Consider the following 22,947-nt stretch of genomic DNA (forward strand, 5'->3'; position numbering starts at 1 on the left):
ATTTTCACTGGTTTTTTACTCCTTATAGGCGAGAGCCACCTACAGAAATGGGAAAATACTAAGTAATCTGAGGAGTCGCTGAAAATGGTGGCACTAGTTGTAACATTCAGTGGCTAATAAAATGGGAATCTGTTAGACAAATGCTAGTGTTTTGTAATCTGGTGGGGTTTTTAAACAGGGAAGTCTTCGCTAGTCTGTCAGAACATTTCAGATTTGAGTATAACTTCTGAATGCTGTTTTCTAGGATACAGTTGTGACAGTTTCATGGAAATTGCACCTGTATCTTCCCCCCCGTCCCCGCCTGCCCCGATGGTCCACTTCAGGAGTGCATGGTCAGATTTCATGGTCTCCAGCCATCGCCTGCCTCTGAGTAGGGATCCTTGACCCACTTCCTTAGGGCCAGGGGTTTGAAAGTGCGACCACCCCTTGCCTTAGACAGACTAGCTTGTTGGGGATATCACACTGTAAGAGCTAGCGCTTGTGTGATGTTTTCTGTCAGAGGGCTATGCACAGCATATTGCTGTCAGGTTACAAGTTACTATACTACCCTCTCTAAGCTTTATTCTTACGGAGAAAAGTATTCCAGAGAAAACAGAGTAAAAACAATACACAGATTTAAACAAACCAGGAGTCACCCATCAGTCTTACTGAGACCCTAATGGGCCGAAATCTTTCCAACCTTTCTTCAAGGATTGGGGTCCGTCTTGGACAGAAGGTTCTGTCCATTTGATGGATCTGAAGGAAGGCCCTGAGTCCCTTTAAGCCCAGCCCTTTTCATATCCAAAGCCATTTCTTTATGTGTTGGTCTCTGAGAACCTCATCTGAGCCAGTATATGCAAGCCTCCCTGGGGCTGGTGTCTCTCTGGAGATGTTTACAATCTAAGTGTCTCACTTTAATCACCCCCCCCACACACACACACACACACTGTTTTTGGTTCTTGGAGGAGCTGTGATACTCCTTTCCTCTGGAGTTGTATACAGCCCCTGGCACGCAGTGATACATAAACTATTCATAAACGTTCTACAATATGGTCCCCAAAAATATTGCTTGGGATTGACAAAACCTGATTGTTATTGTTTCCTAGGACATAGTATCGGCATTGGAAGATCGCTTACGCCCCCTAGTGCAGGCTGAATTGTCAGTACTGGTAGATGTTCTTCATAGGCCGGAGCTGCTCTTCCCAGAGAACACAGATGCAAGGAGAAAATGTGAAAGCGGAGGCTTCATTTGCAAGTAAGTTGTTTCCTTATGCTCTATGCAGGAGTTAGTTCCTTGCAGAGCAGTACCCTATGTTGTGTTGTATTAAACACAACTTGTCCTCAGGAAAATAAAGTCATTTGTCTTCAGAAAGAAGGTGACAACAGCTGTCCATATTGGTCAATCTGTCCTTGCAGCTGATGCTTACAAATTCTGGAGCAGTGTAAGGCCATGGTGTACTGTAATACAAATGACTACACACATTTTTAGAGTTAATCTTTATTAGTGAGATTGGGGCCAGTTGACTCTAGTCCCTAGAGTGAGTCAACAAAACACTTCCCTTTATACCTCTTACCATTGGGGTAATGAGTCAAAGTCGAAGTCTGTGTCATTGTATGGTTTCCAGTTGCCTTATCCAAGGTCTACATTCTTTTTTCTTTAATGAGGAAATATATGCAGTATTTAGAGTCTCGTTTAATGTTACTGGTTTTTCATAGTGGACCTTCAATTTTTAATTTCCCTCACTTCTATATAATTCCTTGATCCCTATTTATAGATTTATTTTTGCCTGGCTATTATTCAGGTGGGAGTGCTGGAGTTCCCTTCATAGCTTCACTGGTATTCATGATAACTCAGCAAGTGTTACTATTAAGAGGGTACTCGCCAGCTCACTATATACTGGTCCTAATACAACCACATTTTAATTAACTTCTTGGTTGTAGCTTTGACCATTGAGATAAGAGAGCCACAAATGCCTGTCCTAATTTTTACAAAATTTAGTACTAAAACAAACTATGATCAATTGGTTGTTTTCAGGTTAATAAAACACACTAAACAGCTGCTGGAGGAGAATGAGGAGAAACTATGTATTAAGGTATTACAGACACTCAGGGAAATGATGACCAAAGATAGAGGCTATGGAGAGAAGGTACTTAATTTACAATTTATCGTTTTGCTTTTGTTCAACACTGTCTTTCGTATTCAGAGAGAGAAAATACGCTTCTAGGCCTTTAAATTTGTATTTATATCTTGGGTTAAGGATAAAACCTTTCTAGTCAACAACTAATTGCTTTCAAGATCATGAAATTAAATTGAAAGTTATGTAATTACTCTGGCTTCTTGTTTTAGAATATCAGGTTTGTCTAATTTCTGCAATAGTTTGCATCCTGATCAGCAATGTAGAATCTGTTCCCTTTGGTTGTCATTACAGAAGAGAGAACCATATGTTATAGCTACTTAGAGGAGACTTGTCCATGCTGTCATGGGATCTGTCAATAAGAGGATTCTTTTGATAACTTAATTTTGACTTGTATATGGCTGAGTTAGCTTCTCTCTATTGTGGTACTGAGGAATTTGAATTATAAATTGGTTGGTATACAACTATAATAGTTTTTCCATCAACATACTATTCCTTTTTCCCATCAAGAGGGAGTCTTTCTGGAGCTATAGATCTCTCCTTTGTTCAAACAGTGTGTGTATCTCTCACACTTTTACTCTTAGATATATTGATGCATATTCAATTTGATTTAACTGTATTGACACTGGGATAGGTATCCCACCTTTGGAGCATGGCTTCCATAGTCTCTTTATGAAGACATGGAAAATAAAAGAACCCAAAGCAGGGTGACAATCGATGAAAAGATTAGAGCATGACCTTTGATGGATGAAAGGAGTTTAACAGGTACCGAACATCTTAGGGAGAGCTACAAAGAGAAGAACCATAATGTTTTCCATAAACAGTCTCAAATGTGCTTTGAATCTGGATGGCTTTCATTTTAAATTCAGGAAAACAGCAAGCAAAGAAAGAGCAAAGGGAAAATCTCTGTGAGAGAAAGTAGAGTGTCTCTAACTTGAGAGTCTCCAGCGTGAAATGCCTCATGGTCTTGCCTGCTCGTAGACAGATGGGACTCTTACACTTAAAGCTGCGGTACCCGACAAACGGAATCATAGCTCTGTAGTGCACAGAAACAACTGCCCATGAGCACGTAAGAGGCAACAATTACAAAGCAGGGAAGGAAGCAACTGAGTGGTTGAACAGAGTTGTTAGAAAAGGTAATCTGTAACTGTGAACAGTTTGTTTAGAGTTTTTATGCAGATGGACAATTGAATAGTTTTACTAAGTGATACAAATGAGGCTCTTTAATTAGAAGCAAATTGCAAGCTGGGTTTGAAGTCATGACAAAGTGCTAAGTTGGTCAGTCTTAGATGATGGTAGCCCATTAGTTTGAGGCAAAAATTGAGAGATTGGACAGCTTATTTACAGACCCTTGTCTAAGGCTGTCCCTTCCGGGGAGGATGAGGAGTGCTGTTTGATGTAGGCAGTGGAAAGTGGAGAAACCACAAAGCTGAGCTAGTTCAAGTTTGCCAGGCTGAGGGTGATGCAGGCAGCCTCAGCCCACTCCAAGGTTAGCTGGATATGAGGCATGTCGCTCCCCGCTTGGCAAACAGCAGGCTTGCGAAACCCACGAGTGCAACAATCTCGAAGATAAACCAGGCAAAGCAATGAGAATCCTTCTCCAATATGCCATGAGCATGTTGCTTATTGCCAGCCACATGCCCTAGCTGTGTGCCCACGCAATACCGTAAATGAGCAGGAGACTCCCAGGAAAATATCCCGGAGGTGGGGATGGGCAATGCTGCACTCCCTGTCTTGATCTGGGAATGCTGCTTCCCGCTTCTGTGTGTCACAACTTCCACCCCTGTCAGTGATCCAGCCCAACTCAGCACCTTTTGCCTAGCTCTGTGAGGTTGCTTGCTATTAAGCCTTGCTTGCAAGCAGCAGTAATAGTTCTTTTAAATAAAGTAACAATAACTGCGTGGAATGCCCTAACCCCCTGGAAGTAGCATTGGGGTGTTGGCACCATCCTGCATGTATATGTTTTAAACCTGCCTTCCAGTCTTGACAAGCTGACAGTAATTTGTGCTGAATATCGCTCTAACCTGCTGCTGTTTGGGAGCCTTCAACTTCTCTCTGTCTCTAGGTTATTTACTTTTTACATGCTTTCTAGCCTAATATAGAAGTCAACTAGGCAAAACCTGTAAAAAAGATAACGCTGCTCTTGCAAAGGGCTTTGATGGTCCTTCGTAGCCATGCCTCATTTCTGAAGATGTGTCCGCACTGCAGTTAGAGATGTGATTGCAGCTCAGATAGGCCTACCTGCACTATTCTGGAAATGGGCCACATCCACCCTGATTGAATTGGCCCTGTTAGCACTACAAGAAGTAGTTTTCCCTCTGTTGATATTCACCCCTTCTTGTCAACTGTTGGGAATGGGCCACATCCACCCTGACTGAATTGGCCTTGTTAGCACTGACCCCACCACTTGGTAAGGCAACTCCCATCTTTCCATATGCTATATATTTATACCTACTTACTGTATTTTTCACTCCATGCACTTGATGAAGTGGGTGCTAGCCCACGAAAGCTTAGGCCCAGATCAACTTGTTAATCTCTAAGGTGCCACAAGAACTCCTCATTGTTTTTGCTGATTCAGATAAGCATGGCTACCCCTCTGAAACCTAGCTTTAATCTAGTTAGCACAGCTGAAAATAGCAGGGAAGATGTGGGACCATGGGCTGTACAAGCCCACCTGGACCCTGAATTGGGTACCTACTTGTATTGCTAGACCATGCTGGGATTTGTGCCGCTGTGTAGTCACTATTTTTAACCATGCTAGCTAGATTAAAGCTAGCAAGGTATGTTCATCCAAGCCACAATCCGCCTCCGATTAACATAAATGTTGACTTCATGACTGAGAGGTGGTATCTGCCACTACTCAAGAGCCAGCTTCTAGTGTACTTGGCATTACAAATAAACTACTGATACTCAGGATTGATACCGGGGTCTCAAACACGCGGCCTGTGGGGTTATTTTCTGTGGCCCACCAGCTCCCCACGGTCCCCCTGCCCCCCCAGCGTTTACCGAGAGTGGCTCCGGCCCAGCATGCACCGGGAGCAGGGCAGGCTCCCTGCCTGCCTGCCCTACCCCTGCGCCACTCCAGGAAGCGGCCGGGACTTGGGGGAGGAGGGAAAAGGGGTCTGTGTGTTGCCCTGGCTGCTCTTCCAAGTACCTCCCCGCTGCTGACCCCCCCCCCGAACCCCTCCTGCAGCTGAACCCCCTGCCCTGAGCCCCCTCCTGCACCCAACCCCCTGCCCTAAGCCCCCTGCTACACCCCTCCTGCACCCCAACCCCTTGCCCTGAGCCCCCTGCCCCACTCCGCACCCCACACCCCTCCTGCACCCCAGCCCCTGCCACACCCTGCACCCGACCTCCTGCACCCCAGCCCCTGCCGCACCCCTCCTGCACCCTGACCCCCTGCCACGAGCCGCCTGCCACACCCTGCACCCCTCCTGCACCTCCTGGGGGCGGAGTTGTGGTGGGGATTTCAGGGAAGGGGTTGGAATGGGGGCAGGGAAGGGGTGGGAAGAGGAGGGGCAGGGGCGGGGCCGCACGGAAGGGGTGGAGTGGGGGTGAGGCCGGGGCAGTGAGGGGCGGGGGTCAGTAGTGCGGCCCTCGGGCCAATGTACTCATCCTCATGTGGCCCTCATGGTCGTTTGAGACCCCTGGTTTGTACAGTTGGCTACTAAACTCTTTGGAGCATGTTCATCCCGAGTTTTTCCATTAAAACCAGTGTAAGGACATCCCTGATCATGTCTAGCCTAAGGAATGTAAAATGAAATTGGCTGTAGCATATCTTGAAATCAACTGAACCAAACTGGTCTTTTAAAATAAATAAATAAACAAATCTGTTCCCTCCATGGTGTATAGTGACACTGATACTACTGGAAATTTTGCTTCAAGCAAACTTCATTTATCAGAGCTTTGCCAGGGTTTTTGGTAAAATTGGGGCTGCAGATACTGCCAGAGAACATACTGAAAATAATTTTAAAACACTGAAACCAAGCTAAATTATGTTGTCTCCACAATTGACCTGTAAAGCTCTACAAAATTCTAAAGATCTTCCAAGTTAAAGAAAAGCAGAGATGAAACCCATCAACTTCTGCCATAGTTGATCAGTTACATAATGCATGCAGTACAAGAATAGAATAGCCCATGAAGCAGATTTCAGTAAGGGGAAAAGCTGTTTGCCAACTATCAGCTGCTAGTTGTAGATAAGCTTTGACTGTCTGGCCTCAAGCAGTAGAATGATTCATTTTCTACCTGGTGACTACTCCTAACTGGATTTATTCACCACTTAAAGGCAACACGCATTTCTTTAAAAGCTATTCTGGAGTAAAAGTAATCTTGTGCTACCCTTGTTGAATTTAGGGTTCTTGAAGATACTCAAGATAGAAAGGGTTGCATTTGTTCAGGAGAACTCCTAATTTATTGTAAACCAATCTGAGAAGTGTGAGCAGTACTACTGCAGATAAGGGCATTAAAATAATTTATACTAGAATATATTGTGAATGCTAATAGCTACTTATTTTCTTCTTGATACTTCTACATATTGTAAGAAATTTTAGCAACAAAGAGAGGCTACTTAGACCACTCTGTTTACCACTTCTGCTTCCGTTTCTTATATATGGTTAAAGACTTCATACCCCATTTTTATAAACTATCTCTGAACTTGCTAAACCAGTAGCTCCACGTCAGGTTATGATTGAAATAAATTTAAAATGGTTATGACAAAGTTTAGGGCCCTGACTTCTGCATGCATGTACAGTTATGAGTGCCTGTTCATTTCCCCGCACTCTGTTGTAAAACTTTACCCCAGCTTTTGCTTTGCTCAAGTATGAGAAAAGTTTATTTGGCAGAGCCAAAGTTCTTTTTAGTTCCATTATGGGTAGGACTTCACTTATGCTATTCAGCAAAAGTCTAGTCCTCTGCCCTGTCCCCAGTGCTCATCCCCACTTTAACCATGTGATTTGTCATCTCCTATGGCTTTTGGAGGTCTCCATTCTAAATGACTTTGAATCGCTATTATCTTAATCCCTAGTAGGCATTTGTTTACCTCTCTGCCACTATAGTCTACTGGAGCTGGTAGTTGTCTACTGTGGAATTGAGAGCTGCAGGTCAGACCTGAAGTACAGTTTAGCAAAAGAAGTGTAAGGAAAGTTTCCGTGTAGTGTCTGATCTTGTTATATTCTATACTGCATAGTATACTGTATATTAGTTGAGACCCAGTGAGTCTAGTAATAGATAACCAGTCTGTTTTCTAGAGGCATTCCCTCCCTATAAACATGCCTGACCTCCTCTCCTCCCCACTAAAAACCAGACACACCATCATTGTATTACCTGTGGACTTGTATTTTCACTCAGTCTCCCTCCCACCAAAGGGACATGTAGAGAAAATAGAAGATTGTCTGGCTCCAGCAGCCAAGCCCTTTGTCAAAGGCTGTACATGACTTTTGGTTCCATCCCTGACAGCCCACAGTGCTGCTGTGATTCCGGTGCAACATGCAAAGGACTTGATCAGAGCCCAGATGCTACTGCTAAGATGCAGTGGGAGAAATGTTGGCTGCTGGCCTGTGGACTGAAGAGCCAAGCTCAATACTCAACGCTTTTTCCCAGATGCTAGCCTCTTGTGCTTCCATTTGACTGAGGGAGTGGCCACAGTGTAATGCCGAATGTCTGTGATTCTTCCTCCTCTCATGCAACAAAGCATTTGTTACAAGAGTTATGGTTTTTCACTTCAAAGGTTGACCTTTTCAGTGTGCTATGAATTAGCATGGAGAGCTGTGCACACACTCCTCCCACTCCTCTTTTCCCATCATTTCATAGTTCTCCCATGTGACTTCCTGGATTTTTCCCTTGATCTGAATTTAAAAAAAAAAAAATTCAGTTTACGTTTGTGGAATGCTTGAAACTTTACGTATGACTGAAGAGATTTCTTAGAGCGATAAGGCGGGTGAAGTATTATCTTTTATTGGACCAACTTCTGTGGGTGAGAGAGACGAGCTCTCACGCTCTCTCACCCACAGAAGCTGATCCAATAAAAGATATTACCTCACCCACCTTGTCTGTCTAATATCCTGGGACTGACACAGCTACAACTAAATTCCTTAAATCTTGGCATTTGCTCAGTTTTCTCAATGATCAGTAGTACGCTGTGGTATTCCTAATGAGCTGAAAGCCATACCACGTTAGTAGCATAGAATCGGCCCAGACTGTGACTTTCACTGAAACACCTTGCTCGTACAAATGTTTTCTGCATGAGTGGCAGGTCTGTTAGGGCCAATTGTACAAACTCTGGTAACCCAGATTTTGAGACTTAACTTGCAATCCAGCTTCTCTCTCTTCTTGCTGCCATTCTCCCCAACTCTCTGTAAAGATTCTGAGATGGGTATCTTGTGTTGCTGACCGCTCACACACTGGAGCCTACTATTATTCCCAAGGTTGAAGTTCTTGGTGCTTGTGTAACCAATCTGTATGGATTGACAGTTGGTATGTGAACAAAGCATGAGTGCATCCTGTCTGTTCAGTTCTGTGGCAGAATATTTCCAGTAGAGCAGATGTCAGCTAAGATGATGACAGTATCATAGAGCCCTGCTCTAGCCTTTAATGCCTCTCATAATATTTTTAGAATACCAAACCAGAGCACTGAAATGGTAAATGATATCAAAGTTCCTAATGCAGGATTTATTTGTAATTTCACTTACTAATGTTTACTTTCAACCTCTCTTCTTCTCTCCTTTTTCTTTTCCAGTTGATCACCATTGATGAATTGGATAATGCTGAGGTCTTAATTTTATTTTTCTTCCATGGCAGTGTTTCTGTGATGTTTGTTTTATGAGTAGCAATGTGATCTGTCATGCTGTCTTTCCAGTGTTGAGCGTTCTGACTCCTGCACCTGTTAGTGAATTAGTTGAGTTTAGTCCGCTATGTGTCTACGTTGGTAGTTACCATAACTAATTCTGTCTGTCAGTATCCCCAAGTATTATCCCAAATGTAGTTGTAGGTTTGGCAAGCTGCAATCATCTGGTGGCATAATAGTATGCATACTGCTTAGGATCAGAGCTGAGTGCTGTTAGTACTAGCTGCAGTGAGTACCATTAAAATGTTAGCATTTATCATTCCACAGTAATTATTGTACCACTGTATTGCTTAACTCGCAATTTGGAAGGTAGGGTGGTTAACCTAAATATCTGGAAAGGTTAATACTAAGTTTTAATGGCACCCATTTATACTTGATGGGAAAGAATGAGAGATGCCAATTGGAGGAGACCCTAAATGAACTGTCTTTGCTTACTAGCTAGTGAGAGTGATTGCTCATAACAATGTATTTGTGTAGCACACTGAGAGAATAGAAGGGGATGGGCCCTTGCATAGGAACTGTGTGGCGTTCTTTCCTACAAAGAAAGTAACTTGATGACTGTTGAGTTCAGCAGAATATATAGGTGTGGTCACTGTTTCTTCCTATTCGGCTTTGGCCTGTGAATATGTGGGAAAATGTAGGTGTATATTGTGAAAGCTACTTGGTGGTAAATCTGTGTCTAATCTTTGCCTGGCAAAGCAGCAGCCTAAGATAGGGTGTTTACACTGAATGCAGCATACCTACGTTAAAGGCAGAGGGCCATGTTTGAATGAGATCTTCCAGTTGAGGTAGCTAAATGTTCAAATGCTGTCACTGTTCTATGCACCAACCATCCTATATGCCCCAAAAATGTGGGCCCAAATTCAGAGGCTGATTGTTTTTCTGTATATTTGTACAGTATATCTGTTGCCCAGCAAGTATTTTACTTATTTAAGAGCTTCTTTAAAAAAGTTCTTCTGCCCTTGCTTTGTTTCCTCTGTGTTGTTCCAATCTTCTGTCTGGGGCAAAACTGATCCCTTTAAAATGTAAAACACAGAACTATACTAGCTATTTTTTTCAAATTAAAAAAATATTCTAAACTGGCTTCCTCTGAAACTTTTTTCCTTTTAACCCTAGTCTAGCAATGATCTCAATTATTATTTTGTTGGAACATCCATTGTTTTGAGGAATAAATATAACATTTTGGGAACCTGCTTGCCAAAATAGATTTGGAATCCTACCTATCCATCTCATAATGCTCTTATCTTGAACTGAGCGGTCTTTGTTTGTAGTTATATTCACTTAGTGCATATATTAATGGAAACTGCGTATGATATATTTAGAGAATGAGGATGATTTTCCTGTTACTCATTTCACACTATTAAAGTCCCTTTACTCCAGGAGAGTTACTCCTCACCTTACACTAATATGAGGAGACTCAGGCACTATATCTTTCCAGGCTTCACAGGGGAGCTTAAAATAGTTGGCAGCAGAGTTTAGTGTCAAACCTTGGATGTGATTTGTTTTTTTTCTTACTAATTAAGATTTCTCTCTAACCTAGACTGCTCCACTGGAAATGAGCTCTGTTTTTGAGAAGTTAATTTATAACACATTAACATTTCAATCAGGTGCTAGACCCTTTTGTTTCCGTTCGGGTGCAGCTTCCCCAAATGGTATGTATAATTTATCTTGGAGAAACTTCAGACAGAACTTGAGATTGTTTAATTGCAAATTAAAGTCATAAAGTGAAACTCCCTCTCTCTTTCCTCTTAGTCTCTTGCCATAATGTTCCATCTCATTCCTCAATAAATCAGTTAGAGACTGCAAACCCAATTTAGAACTTAGTCTTCTGGCTGCAAATAAGAGCTTTACTGCTTCCTTATGGAACAATTCCATGGATGGAGCAGGTGTGTTTATAAACACACAGGAAATGAACAGTGTCTGTTTATAAAGAGAGATGCTGGCAGTGGTTAGGATTTTTTGAGAATTCTCAAAGGAAGCTGTGATGTTTCCCATCATAGCTTCTGCTGGCATCTGTAAAAGTTAGGGTCAAAGAAAACAGAATTCAGTTTTAGTTTCTCCAGCTGCTAAGCTCTGAACAGTCTAGTTTTTCTGAATGGCTGAAATGGTTTTCCACTCACTCCTGCCCCTCAGAGTAGACCTGCTGTTGGCGAGGTAATATTGTTATCGTATTATGACCTAATTTAGAGCTAATTTCACAGTCTTTCTGGCATTCTAAGTAGCTACTGTAAGATACTTTTGGCAAAGGATAGGTTCAAAATCTTGTCTTTCATTTGTTTAAAAAAAAAAGGGGGGAGGGGGGACCGTAAATGCCACAGCCACACCATTATTTATTACTTATACTTTCAATAATGAGGAAAATCTAAACCAAAGTCAGTGGAGTCTCTCTTAAAATCCTTTCTGTCCTGTGGAAAGGGAGTGCCTTTGTTACTCAGTGAACAATGCTGGAATTCACCCTGTTGAGTAGGAAATCCCCTGCATAACAGGAAGAATTATAAAGGGCCATAATTGTGTGGTCATAACTGTTCTGGCTGTGCCCAACTGTTATGGCACAGACCCGTTGTGTGTTGATCAGCCTGCCAGATTATTGTTCTGAGACTTTTGTAATCTCAAGGATCTGTGGTGTGAATTAAGAACAGAGTAGTGACTTCTACCCAATTTCTTTACATTGATCTGGTTCATTTGGTTTTTGCGTTTATGGATTTACTTTGACAACTGTGGTGGGGTCACCATCTGCAAGGAGTGGAGGGTAGGAGAGTGGTGGTGTTGGGTTGTTTGCGGTTTTTTAAACACTCCGTTAATATCGTCCTTGGTCCATGATCCATTTTGAACTAGACGTGCGAATGGAATGTTAAGGGTTTTTACATAAACTGCTGTGCAACCACCAATATCGTATCTGGGTTCAGTAAAAAATGCTTTACTTCCAAGGGAGAGAATTCATAATGCTACAGTGTTGTGTGTTGCACAGAATCCAGTATATTTGTGGTAGAACTTTTTTTTTTATGTGCAAGAAATCCCATCAAAATAAGTGTACAGTACTAGAATTAGATGCATTAGAACTTTAGACCAGTAAGTCTTACATGACACACACATCCTTGAAAACTAGAGAACGAATGACACCAAAGTGTCATTAAGGGGCTGGTTTTGATCTACAAAGGGCTTGGGACCTGTCTGCCTGGGACCACTTCTCTTCCCTTGCCTTACTGCCATTGTGGTGAACAGCAGAAATCTTTAAGCTCATCCCTCTTCATTTAAAGGGAACCTTCTGCCCTCTTATAAGGATCCCTTTCCTCAAGATTGCTTTCTCCGTAAGGTCTAATGTAATTCGAATGTGTTGACTTTCCGGATGTGCTGCGAAGCTCACCTCTTTGAGTGAGCGAAAGACTGAGGCCCAAGGTCTAAGGCCAAAAGTATAATAATGGAGGGTTTCAAGCAGTATTGGTCAGATGATGTGTGGTTGGGTGGAAGGAAGAGGTGGTGCTGTTATGGTCAAGTTTTACTTTGTCTCTCCCTGTGCTCTTCTGTATGTTGAGGGTGCCCAGAGCTTTGAATGGGTGCCCCTTTGGAGGGAGTTCTTATCGAACCAAAATGTAAATGAAGACCAGCAGACGTGTCTTGAAAGACTGAGGGAAAGCTTGATTTCTAAAGAGAGCTATAGTCCATGTCATTTCTTGTTTTGTTACGGGTTTTTTTTGTTAAAAGGGAATGTGTACTACTACGACGACGACTATGACTAGCGGTAGTAATATGAGTTAGTTCACAGATCTGTTCAGCATTTCTGTTCTTGCTCTTTGGTGCCTTCCTGAAGTAGTTGTTGATCTTTGCAAACCTTTGCACAGCACCAGATTAATGTCACGAGTTGAAGGTTATGACTTGCTAGGTGGAGAATAAACTGACAAGTATGGACTTTTAAACACGGGCCCTATGCAAATGTTTCTAGTAATAAAAAAAAAAAAAAGTGGAAAACCCCAACATGAGACACTGACAAGAGTTCTCCCAAGAAGCTGCTGTGGGCCTGATTCTTACCATTGACTGTATTTGCACTGTCTTGCATTGGTGTAACTCCATTGATTTAAGTGGAGTTGCTCCCAATTTGCACCAGCATGAGAAGAGAATTGGGCCTTCTGTGTACAGTTATTTGAGGCATCAAGGAAATCTTACCTCTTGTGATCGTACGAAACAGACTGCAGTAGTTCAGTGAAAAAGTATGAAATAGCTTGGGGTTTTTTAAGCTAAATTCCACCCCTCCCATTGTAGCCCAGGTACCATACATGATCAGAGCTGCTACGTGAAAAATGTAGGTCTGGGTGAATACTTGAATCTCGGGTACACTGTGATTAAGGGGGTTAAAGTATTGGCAAAGTGCTTTCAGAAGCTGTTTAATTTCAAGCCCCCATTGCAGTCTGTCACTGGATTTTAACAGGTGCTAGAGACAAAGCAACCTGCATTGATATGAGAAGATAAGAGCTTCAATGGAAGTAGTGAGATGCTAGGTAAGGGATTTATAAATCCCAGAACAAATTACTATGTATGGAAGGAGAAGAGCATGAAAGAGGAGAGAACTGTTAAACTTCACCTTAAGGGGGCAATCTGATGATGCTGAATGTAACTGAGAGATGTCCTACTTTTTTTTTTTTTTCTTTTTTTTCCCCCTCCTCCCATATTGTGGTGAACTGCTCCATTGGGCACCTGCCAACATTCAAGCAGCAGTTACATAAGAGCAGCTTTTTTTCCTGGAATTCATGCTCATTGCTGATGTGTGACCTTCAGCAGTAATTGCCAATACATGTGGTGGAACTGTTTACTGTTAGTTCAGTCTGCACTCTGTCTGCCAGTGTCCGAGGCTACAGAAGCAGTTGCATCAGCTATACAGTTGCTATTTCTTTTTACAGTAACGTTGCTCCAAAATGGTTAGATCCAGTATCTTATTATTCAGGTAGGCTGTGTATTTGAAAGAGGTTCAGCGAAGTTCTGTGAATTTCTCTATCATTGGTCAGTAAAGCTGATCTTTATATGTCCAAGAGTATTTGCACATAAATTATGAACCCCCTATTCAACACACATCCCCAGCCACTCTTTCCTTGCACATCGTTAGCAAAGCAGAAAGGGACCAGATCCAACAAACAGCTAAGCACCCTCAACTTGCCTTGACATTAGTGGGTATTGAAGGCATTAAGCAGGTGAATTAAAGTAACTTCTAGTAAAATGTTGACTTCAGTTCAATAAAAAGAAGGATTTGTTCTCTTTATGCGGTTGATAAGCAAGCTCCAGAGAAATACACCAGCAAACACATTCAGTGTGGGTGGGGTTTTTGTTTTTTTTTGTTTGTTTTTGAGGTTTCAAGTAGGTGAAAAGGGAACTGAAATCCTTGATTAAAAGGGATTGGCTGCAATAACCTCTGCAGCAATGTGTATCAATGATAAGCTGTAAAACTACTTTGCAACAACTGGATAAGTTCAGAATGTGTTCTTTTCCAGATCTAAGATAGGAGATGGATAATAAGATAAATGCTAGTTAGATGCACTTTTAAAGATGAAATTATTTCCCTCCTAGAGAGATCTCATGACACAACCAGTGTTTGAATTATGTCTCAAGTAGAAGAAATTAAGTCTCTGGTTTCTGGTCTGTTTTTTAAGCAGGTTCATTGGAGAGGCCTCAGAGACATGCACATGGAACTGACCTTAGGGAGATGGAAGCAGGATTGTGGAAATCTTTGGGTATTGTGTCAGGTGTGAAAAAGGTTCTAATCCTATGGCTAAATAGTGTTGTGAAGAAGATGGAATAAGCCAGTATAGGCATGGGGAAGCTGAACACCAAGAAGTGTACCAGCTAGGTTACACCTTCTTCTGAATGTACTGTCTGATCAAAAACAACGAGGAGTCCTTGTGGCACCTTAGAGACTAACACATTTATTTGGGCATTAGCTTTTGTGGGCTAAAACCCACTTCAAAGCTTATGCCCAAATACATTTGTTAGTCTCTAAGGTGCCACAAGGACTCCTCGTTGTTTTTGCTGATACAGACTAACACAGCTACCACTGTGAAACCTGTATAATCAGAGGTGACCTGAGGAGGACAAAATGGATTTGGCTTTATTTTTTGCTTCTCTATAGCCAAGACTGAACATCTTTTGAAACTTGTAATTTTGACTTTTTCATCAAAATGTCAAAATTCAGTGAGGGGGAGAGAGGGGAAAGGATCACATTTTTATTACAAATATGTCCCATTTCTTTTCATTGCAAAAGCCTGAAATGTTCTCTTTTCTCTCCCCCTCTCTCTCTCTCTCTCCCCCTCTCTTTCTCATTTAAAAAAAAATGTTTTTCACCTGTTGTTTTTCTACCTTAGAAATGTCAAGAATATCAGGTCTTCTCTCCCGTATTTTGCTGAGGGCATCCATTTCAGGACCCAGTGAAATTAACTGGAAGCTCTCTCGGCTCTTTGTTTGAAAGAGTCACAAATGTTTAATAGAAATCTTTTGTTCTAGCTGTTTGCTAGGTATTTGAGCTAAATAACATAGTTAGCAAAAAAGTAAAGAACTCCAGAGTTTTCAAGTCTGGGGGGAAAAAAAATCTTTTCCTCTCTTGTGCAATTCTATCTTCATTTTTATCTACAATATCAATCACTTGCTAGTTTCCCACAGTGTCTGTAGTCTTCAGGAAAAACAGAATAGACAAATTCTCAGCTTCTCATGTAAAAAAATCAATCCGATAAAAACCTTAAACTTTTAGGTCTTCTTCATAAAACATAAAGGCAAAAGAGGACAAAAATTCAAACGTTTCCCTTTTAGGTCAGCTTTAAAGTGATGTAATAAGTGCACGCTTACACAGTTAATTGGTTGTACCAACTGCTGAAATGGGTTCATCTACTCTTGAGTCAGATGAGTTGCTTTGGGGGAGATACCTATTACATAACAAATGAGAACTGTTAGAATCGTTCAGGTCAACAATAGGTCAAAATAATAATAATTCTGGTAAGGCTAATAACAAAGGTTTATTTGTCAGACTTTTAGGCAGGAGCGGCTTCAAAGTAGGCTGTTCTTGTACAGTAAGTTGAATGGCACTTTCCTTATTGTTAGTAGAAAGGAAATTTTCTATGCTCTTCTCCGACCTTGCCATCCATTCCATTTTAGTTTAACATTTTGAAGCTGAATGCTTTATCTCTGGTGCTTATATGGCACCCAGTACTGCAATATCGTAGTATTTTATCATCTGGAATGCACTTATCCTCATTTCCTCCGTTTTATAGATGAGAGAACCTGAGGCAAAGCGAGATTGTCATAATCCAAGGTCATACAGGAAACCTATGGCAGAGCAGGGAATTGCAGCTGGCTCCCAGGTTAACACTTTTTAACCATTGGACCATCATTCTCTGAAGCCTATTGCTAATAATTTGTTTACCCTGCTAAGGATAGCATGACACTCTTAACTCAACATTTCTTTGCTACTTTTAACCAGTTCTGATTAAAACAATCCAGTCAAACTCATTATTCAGCTTTTAGTCTTACTGATTGATTGCTAAAGCCCTGTTACAGTTGCAGTGTTACAGGCGAACTGACTCTTAGGACTGCATCAAGCTCCCATCATTTGAAGTTACTGAAACCTTTCCAGAAGCAAGGGTTTCCCCAAGCAGTTCACTTTATAAGATTGAGCCCTAAAGCCCTATATGCCGTTTCCTGTTTAATTTGGAAAACATTGGGACTTTTCTATGTCATATACTTCCTCTTCCTAATCCCTGTAAATCACTTTGTTCTATGGGATCAAATTAACTTCTTTTGGATTCTTTGTAGCTCTGGCAACTTTCAGTCCTAAAACATGAACATATCTGCTTGGTCAGTGTGTGGTAAGAGCACAAGACCAGGGCATTCTAGTTCAGACTCTGACACCCTCCGTAGCCTGGGTCAGGACACTTAACCTTTCTGGTTCAGTTTCTCAATCTTTGAAAAGAAGACAAACATTAATTCCCTTAACAGAGGTGTGTGCAGTTGAGCTTGTGTTATCGGTAAGGAGACTGATTATTACTGTAGTAATAAGAGGGCTTTTTCACTTTGCTCTGAGGCAAGTTGTGTACTGGGTGCTGGTGTGGTCTGGATAAGGGGCTCAGACTGACTAATGGTCTGGAAATGGCAATTCCAATATTATTTGTTGAGCAATGGGAGTGTGCTTGGTCATGAGTACTAGGTAGATGAAGACAAATTTCCTGCATAAATGAGGTTCTTCCTCTTTAACTTTTGTTCTCCAAGCTTAAATACTCTAAACTCCCATTTGACCAAGACTTCAGTGGCTTATACGCTTGTTAAATTTCCAGAATACATAGGAATGACAATGCAAGGAAATAATGTACCCAAGAGACATGTGAATCAGCCAGGAGGAAAGTTGATTAGAAGAAATAAGGAGAACGGCTTTTCCTGATCGTGGAATCCCTCCCCACTGAATGCCAAGTTGGAAAAAGTCAGTCCCTCTGCCTCTTCCCTTAGCAGTGGAACCTCTCCACCTCACACTTCCTCAGTTTGGTTGCCTTCCTCTCTTTCCCTGCCTGTTTTTTCCTACTCTGTTGCTGATATTCTGAAAACTGATTCACCACAATCACTCTACTACTAGGTCGCTCTGTGTGTGTGTGTGTGTGCGTGGTCGGTCTTGCAGTTAAGGCTCTGGACTGGCCCTTGGGAGATCTGGGTTCAAATCCTAGTTCTAGTACAGGTATCTGGTGTGACCTTAGGCACACCAGACTTAATCTGCTCGTGCCTGTTTTTCGTATTTAAAATTAGTGTGATGCCTCCTTTCTCCTACTCATGGTCTCATTTGTCTGTGTAGGTTGTAAGCTCTTTGGGGCAGAGAATGAGTGTTACGAGAGTATACAGCACCTACCACAGCAGGTTGCTGACCTTGTTTGGCATCTCTAAATGCTCTTATTTCATAAATAGTAATAATTAGTTCTTAGGGTGTCTGTTTCAGAGAAATTAAATGAATTACCCATGTTAAAAAGGCTTTATAGGTCTCATATGTCTGTATTGAAAGTCTGTAAATTTTACTAAGTGATACGGGTAGACTCCTCTTAATTTGTGTTAACATGCTGCATCACATTTTAAATGGAAAATCTATTCATTGCCCCCTTTAGGATCCCCCTTGGTTGCTTATGTCCAATACTATAATCACATTGTTCTTTTATTTCAGAAAAAGAATGTTTGTCTTATGAACAACAGTCCACTGAAAATTTCCTTTCAGAATCCATATCCTAAAACAGATGTCTGCTGCAAGTGGTATTCAGACAATGATTTACCCCCACTGGGGATTAAGCCACTACAATAAAATGTGTTATTCACCATATCTGTCAGTGTATATGTTTGGGGACAGATTTTGGAAAGGGCGTGTTCTTCTGCATTGGTAGTTCATGTGAGCAAGTTGGGGACATGCAACTTTAGCAGGTATGCTTTGGAGAACGTGGTCCCTTATCAGCACTATACATGTAAGCATTCTTTCAGTATGTGTAGAAACCACAATTATGCCATAATTCAGCGAGCTGATGCAGCTAAGGTCAAATGAGCGGCAGAAAATCCATGGAAAGTTTTTTGTGTTTTTGTTTTGGTTGGTTTTGAAATTCCCCTCTCCCTAAGTGTTGACCATTAGATTTCTGTTTTAGATGAAACATTTCTGAACTATGACTAATTATCTGCATTTTACTTTCAACCAGCTGCCGCAACCTCCAGAAACGGAAAGCTCTGTAGAGGTGTGTCACCCACCTATATTTGTAAAACACACAAATATTGGTGTTTTAAAGTAGTCATGGTTAAATGTCTTTCTTGTTGGTCAAATCTGTGGTGTTGTTTTAGCCAGTGATGTAGGCAGAGGGACGTATGCAGCTCTGCTGAAATGGTTCAATCCAATATATAAAAATATTCTCGCCAATGGGGAAAAAAATAGGTCTCTTACCAATTCAAAACTTGTTCTCATATAGTACCATTAAGAGCAAAGACTGAAACTTTCAAAGCGGTGTGGGTAATTCAGCCACCCATCTTTAATGGAGGCACTACATTGAAAGTCTCAGCTCAGATCCCTTGTGTTAAGAACTAGGCTTCATTCCTCTCACTTCTCGGGGAGATCAAAGATCCGGAATCCTTTTATCCTGTATGTTAAAAACAAGAGGTTGGGATGTGAGGGGTGAGAAAATAGTGGAACTTTTACCCAAGTTCCACAAATCCAGAATAGTTGAATATTCCTGTTTTTAAAAAGATTCTGTGAAATACTAACGTTGGGCTTTCAATTGCCATCATTACATTACAGGATTAACACCCATTAGGATGAATCAGTTCATATTCAACAATTTATCCACCAAAAACATTTAGGACTAAACTTTTATTTATTTATGCATTTATGAAAGCTTGAATTATTTTGGAACTAATGAAGCAACCAATGATGCGGTTGGCACAGAATGTACCATTGCCTACCAGATCAGCTTTACTCTTGATTAAAGCTATATGAAAGCTTAAGTCTAGCTTGTTTTCAATTGCCTAGGCTATGTAAAGAATTTTATGTGGCTAAGCAGTATTCTGGGTTTGTTGTAAGTGATGAAGAAAAAAATGTAGTTTTCAGTACTTTGGAACTTTATCATAAGTAGCATTTGTGGAGTAGTGTTTAAGTGTCTAAGTGCTCATTGGTTACAGAATGACTTCAATGAGACATGTGGGAAATAGCCTCTTAGAGTTAAATCGGTCCCTGAAAAATGATTGTCATGAATGATCCAAATGCTTTCGAAGCCATCAACAGTATGAGACATTATTCTGTTCTGAAAATCTGCCTCGTTCAAAGAGAAGGGCCATTTGGCTTTCAGCATTATAAACCCGCCATAGTATTTACTCTGCACAGCCGAACAAAAATACGTTGAAAGCCTCAAACAGAACTGAGGCACTGACATTGGCATTCTGTGCCAAATGTCTTCCACATTTGCAAGAGACCGGACTTCCTAATTGGCCAGAGTGAGGTGTGTAAAAATAATGACATTTCCTCCAGAAATGGTGTGTGTTTGTGTGTTTGTAAAAGTGTGTATGCATGGATGTAATGCATGCGTGAATTGCCAAGAACCTGGCCTTTTTTTTTCTGTTTTGTATTATGAACTACTGTGAAACTAGATGGAAACTTTGTGTTACTTTTACTTTTAAATATATACAAACATCTAGCAAACGTGCATGCCCTGTGTAGTTTGATGGAGCGCATCAAAGGTGACCAGTTAAGTGTAGATAAGCCCTGAAACTCTAAGTTTTTTGGTCGACCTACCTTCCCTCCCGCATTGCTCTCAGTTGTATGACTTTCTTGAATTTTTCTACTGTTTAGTTATTGATGCTGAAGATATTAGTGCCTCTTTAGTATTATACTTTACAACAGAATTTCTGCATGCTCAGCAGGAGCTTGATCAAAGTCTACTACAGAGGCAGCTGGAAGATCATAAAAGGGTATGTATAGTAGTCTGATATATTTACTGCTAATTACCATTACACTTCCTTCCGCCTCTCCTTTTTTCTTAAACAGTATATGCAGGCAGAAAAGTTCATGTGAAAAATGTATTTGGCTGTTTTTAAAAGGGAACTTATCGTCAATTGTCTTTGAGATTTTCAAACTTGTATTTCTACCAGTTTCAACTGTAAAGTAGTTGAAGTCATGTAAGACACGTCTTCAATTAAAATTAAATGGAAAGTGTGTGTGTTTCCTCGGTTGCTTTGGAAATCTCCACCGCAAGGGCTGGTGTTTTTTTTTTTTTTTTTCTTTCATGCTACTGTAGTTGGGGAGGAACTCCCTTGACGCTGGTGATGTCACACCATTGTAAAGCCAATGTGAAAGGATAATCAGGCCCACAGAGTTGACTTGCCTGGCCAAAAAGTGCCTCTTAGCTTTGACAACTAAGCAGTCTTCAAAATCAGCACTGCATGTAGTTCATTGTGGTGCTTCCCACTTTTGCCTGCTCCTCTAGTTAAGCTGCTGTTGTTGTGGTACTTGCTTCTTAACTGTATTACTGTCTTAATCTTGCATTTTAATTGAAGGGTGTATGGAAATGCACAATGTCTTACTGCCTAAAGGTTTTCATCCAATAGAAAACACTTTCTAATATACACACAATACCCAGTTCATCTATACTATGCTGTTGACTACAATAATATTTGTATACCACTTATCTACTGCTTACCAATAGCTTGACTGGATGCTAAATACAGAGACTGAATGTCATTGAACTTTTCTAGGTAGCATGTTTCATATTTCTTAATACAGCCAAACATCTGATATTTGTTTGCATATTGTAAGCATTGAAGTGCTGTATAATACTAACATTATAGTTAAAGAAGTGTTCTCAAGCCCATTGTTACAGCTGAATTAATGACAGTATTTGGGAAATTATTTTCTCTCCTCTTTTATTCAGATTACATTCTCATCTGCTTGTCAGTGCTTTTTAATTATTACATCAAGAAAATGATGAGGTTTTCCTTCCCATTGTTTTGAACTGCAGCTCCAAGTGGTATTAAACATGAAAGCACATCTCCAAGCTTGTGCAACTCTGGATGAGCATTTTACCAGAAATTGGAATCACTTGACATATGATCTCATCTGCTTTCTCTTGCTATCATGCTCTTTTATGAGTGTCGCTATTTTAGATGTAGTCCAACAATAGCAAGAAGATGGTGGTACCACAACAGGCATACTCATAAATTCCACTTGAGCTTTTCTCTTGCCTGAAATATTTTGACCACTAAACTTTCTTCATCAGATTTTTTTTTTCCTATCGAGTAGAAATAAAGGCAAACTACCTATAATCCAAAGAACAATCATTAACCTTTAGAAGATGGGGGGGTGGGGAGAAGTGTATTGAACAATGATATTCATAGTAAATGTGTTTTAAAAATCTTTCGTCAGTAGTAAAAAGTACCATTTTAAATGCCAGTTGCTGTGGCAACTGCTAGTTAATTTAACAGAAGAAAAAGTGGTAATGTGAAAACCCCATTGTAACTTAGTTTTGGCATAAAGGGTGTATAAATGTCAAGTTTTCCTTCTAATGAGTGCACATGCAGAAGACAGCATAGTTTGTTTTTTCGCCTGATCTGACCTTGTTCTGTCATGCACCCTTCACCGCCTGCAAAGCTGAGAGCAGCAGGAATGGTATAAATCACTGCAGCATGTACTAGAATAGTATCTTGTCATTGTCCATCAAAATAGCTCACACACAGTCTGGGGTTGTGCGTGGGGGGGGGGGGGGAAGGTGTGTGTTTAGAACTAGTCCCCGCCTCTCTTATATTTTCACAGACCATCCCAATCAATGTTCGGAAATACAGGCACCTTAGGAGTAATGATCTTTTCCTAGTATCATTTTGCTAAGTGATTTGTGGGAGGAGTGCCCCTGTGAGCCTTTTGTTATAATTTTGGGAGCACATTGCTGGCAAGGCCTTTTCTAAAGGTTTATTTTGAATCTTACCCCTCATCTGAAGCTGATTGCAGAAGAATAAAATATGGATACTATCTAGCATCTTTCATGCCAATAGTTAGGGCTCTACCAAATTCACAGCTGTGAAAAATGCATCAGGGACCGTCAGGGCTGGTGCAAGTGGTTGGGGGCGCCTAAAAGCGGTGCCCTCGCTCGGCAGGGAGGAGCTGCCTTCCGGATTGCACGGGCGGCGAGCCCCAGCCATGGAGGAGCTGGCGCGGCCCTGGGGGGGGCAGCAGCCCTGCAAAGGCGGCGGCACCACTAGCGGGGAGCAGCCGCGCCCCCCGCCCTCCTGCCCAGGCTGCTGCCCGGCACCCTTCCCCCCACGGCGGGGGGAGGGGGTGGGCTCCTGCAGGCTGCAGCAGATGCATGCAAGCGGTGGCCCCTGTGCGCCCCCCCGGCTCCCCTCTCTCCGTGCTCGGGCTCTGTGGCTCCTGGGAGTGTGAGCGGCCGCCAGGGCACGGGGCCCTGAGCCAGCTCCAGCAGGGGCGGCGGTGGCTCACACTCCCGGGAGCCACAGAGCCCGAATGCGGCG

At 41.6% G+C, this 22,947-nt stretch overlaps 1 protein-coding gene across 7 annotated transcripts in view; it reads left to right on the top strand.

Moving 5' to 3' along the window:
• The window catches only part of ITPR1 (inositol 1,4,5-trisphosphate receptor type 1), a 251,731-nt gene that overhangs the window by 134,577 nt on the left and 94,207 nt on the right, over positions 1-22,947 (top strand). For 6 of the 7 annotated variants that reach the window (XM_078853566.1, XM_078853570.1, XM_078853568.1 and 3 more), the window contains 2 exons: positions 1,086-1,234; positions 2,015-2,126. In XM_078853566.1, the coding sequence (XP_078709692.1) occupies positions 1,086-1,234; positions 2,015-2,126 (261 nt within the window). Of the gene's footprint in view, positions 1-1,085; positions 1,235-2,014; positions 2,127-8,847; positions 8,881-18,641; positions 18,678-20,349; positions 20,398-22,947 lie in introns of all 7 variants that reach the window. The other variant, XM_078853571.1, reaches the window with a different exon arrangement.

The sequence above is a fragment of the Lepidochelys kempii genome, chromosome 7, assembly GCF_965140285.1.
Source record: "Lepidochelys kempii isolate rLepKem1 chromosome 7, rLepKem1.hap1, whole genome shotgun sequence".
NCBI classification, from domain to species: Eukaryota; Metazoa; Chordata; order Testudines; family Cheloniidae; genus Lepidochelys; species Lepidochelys kempii.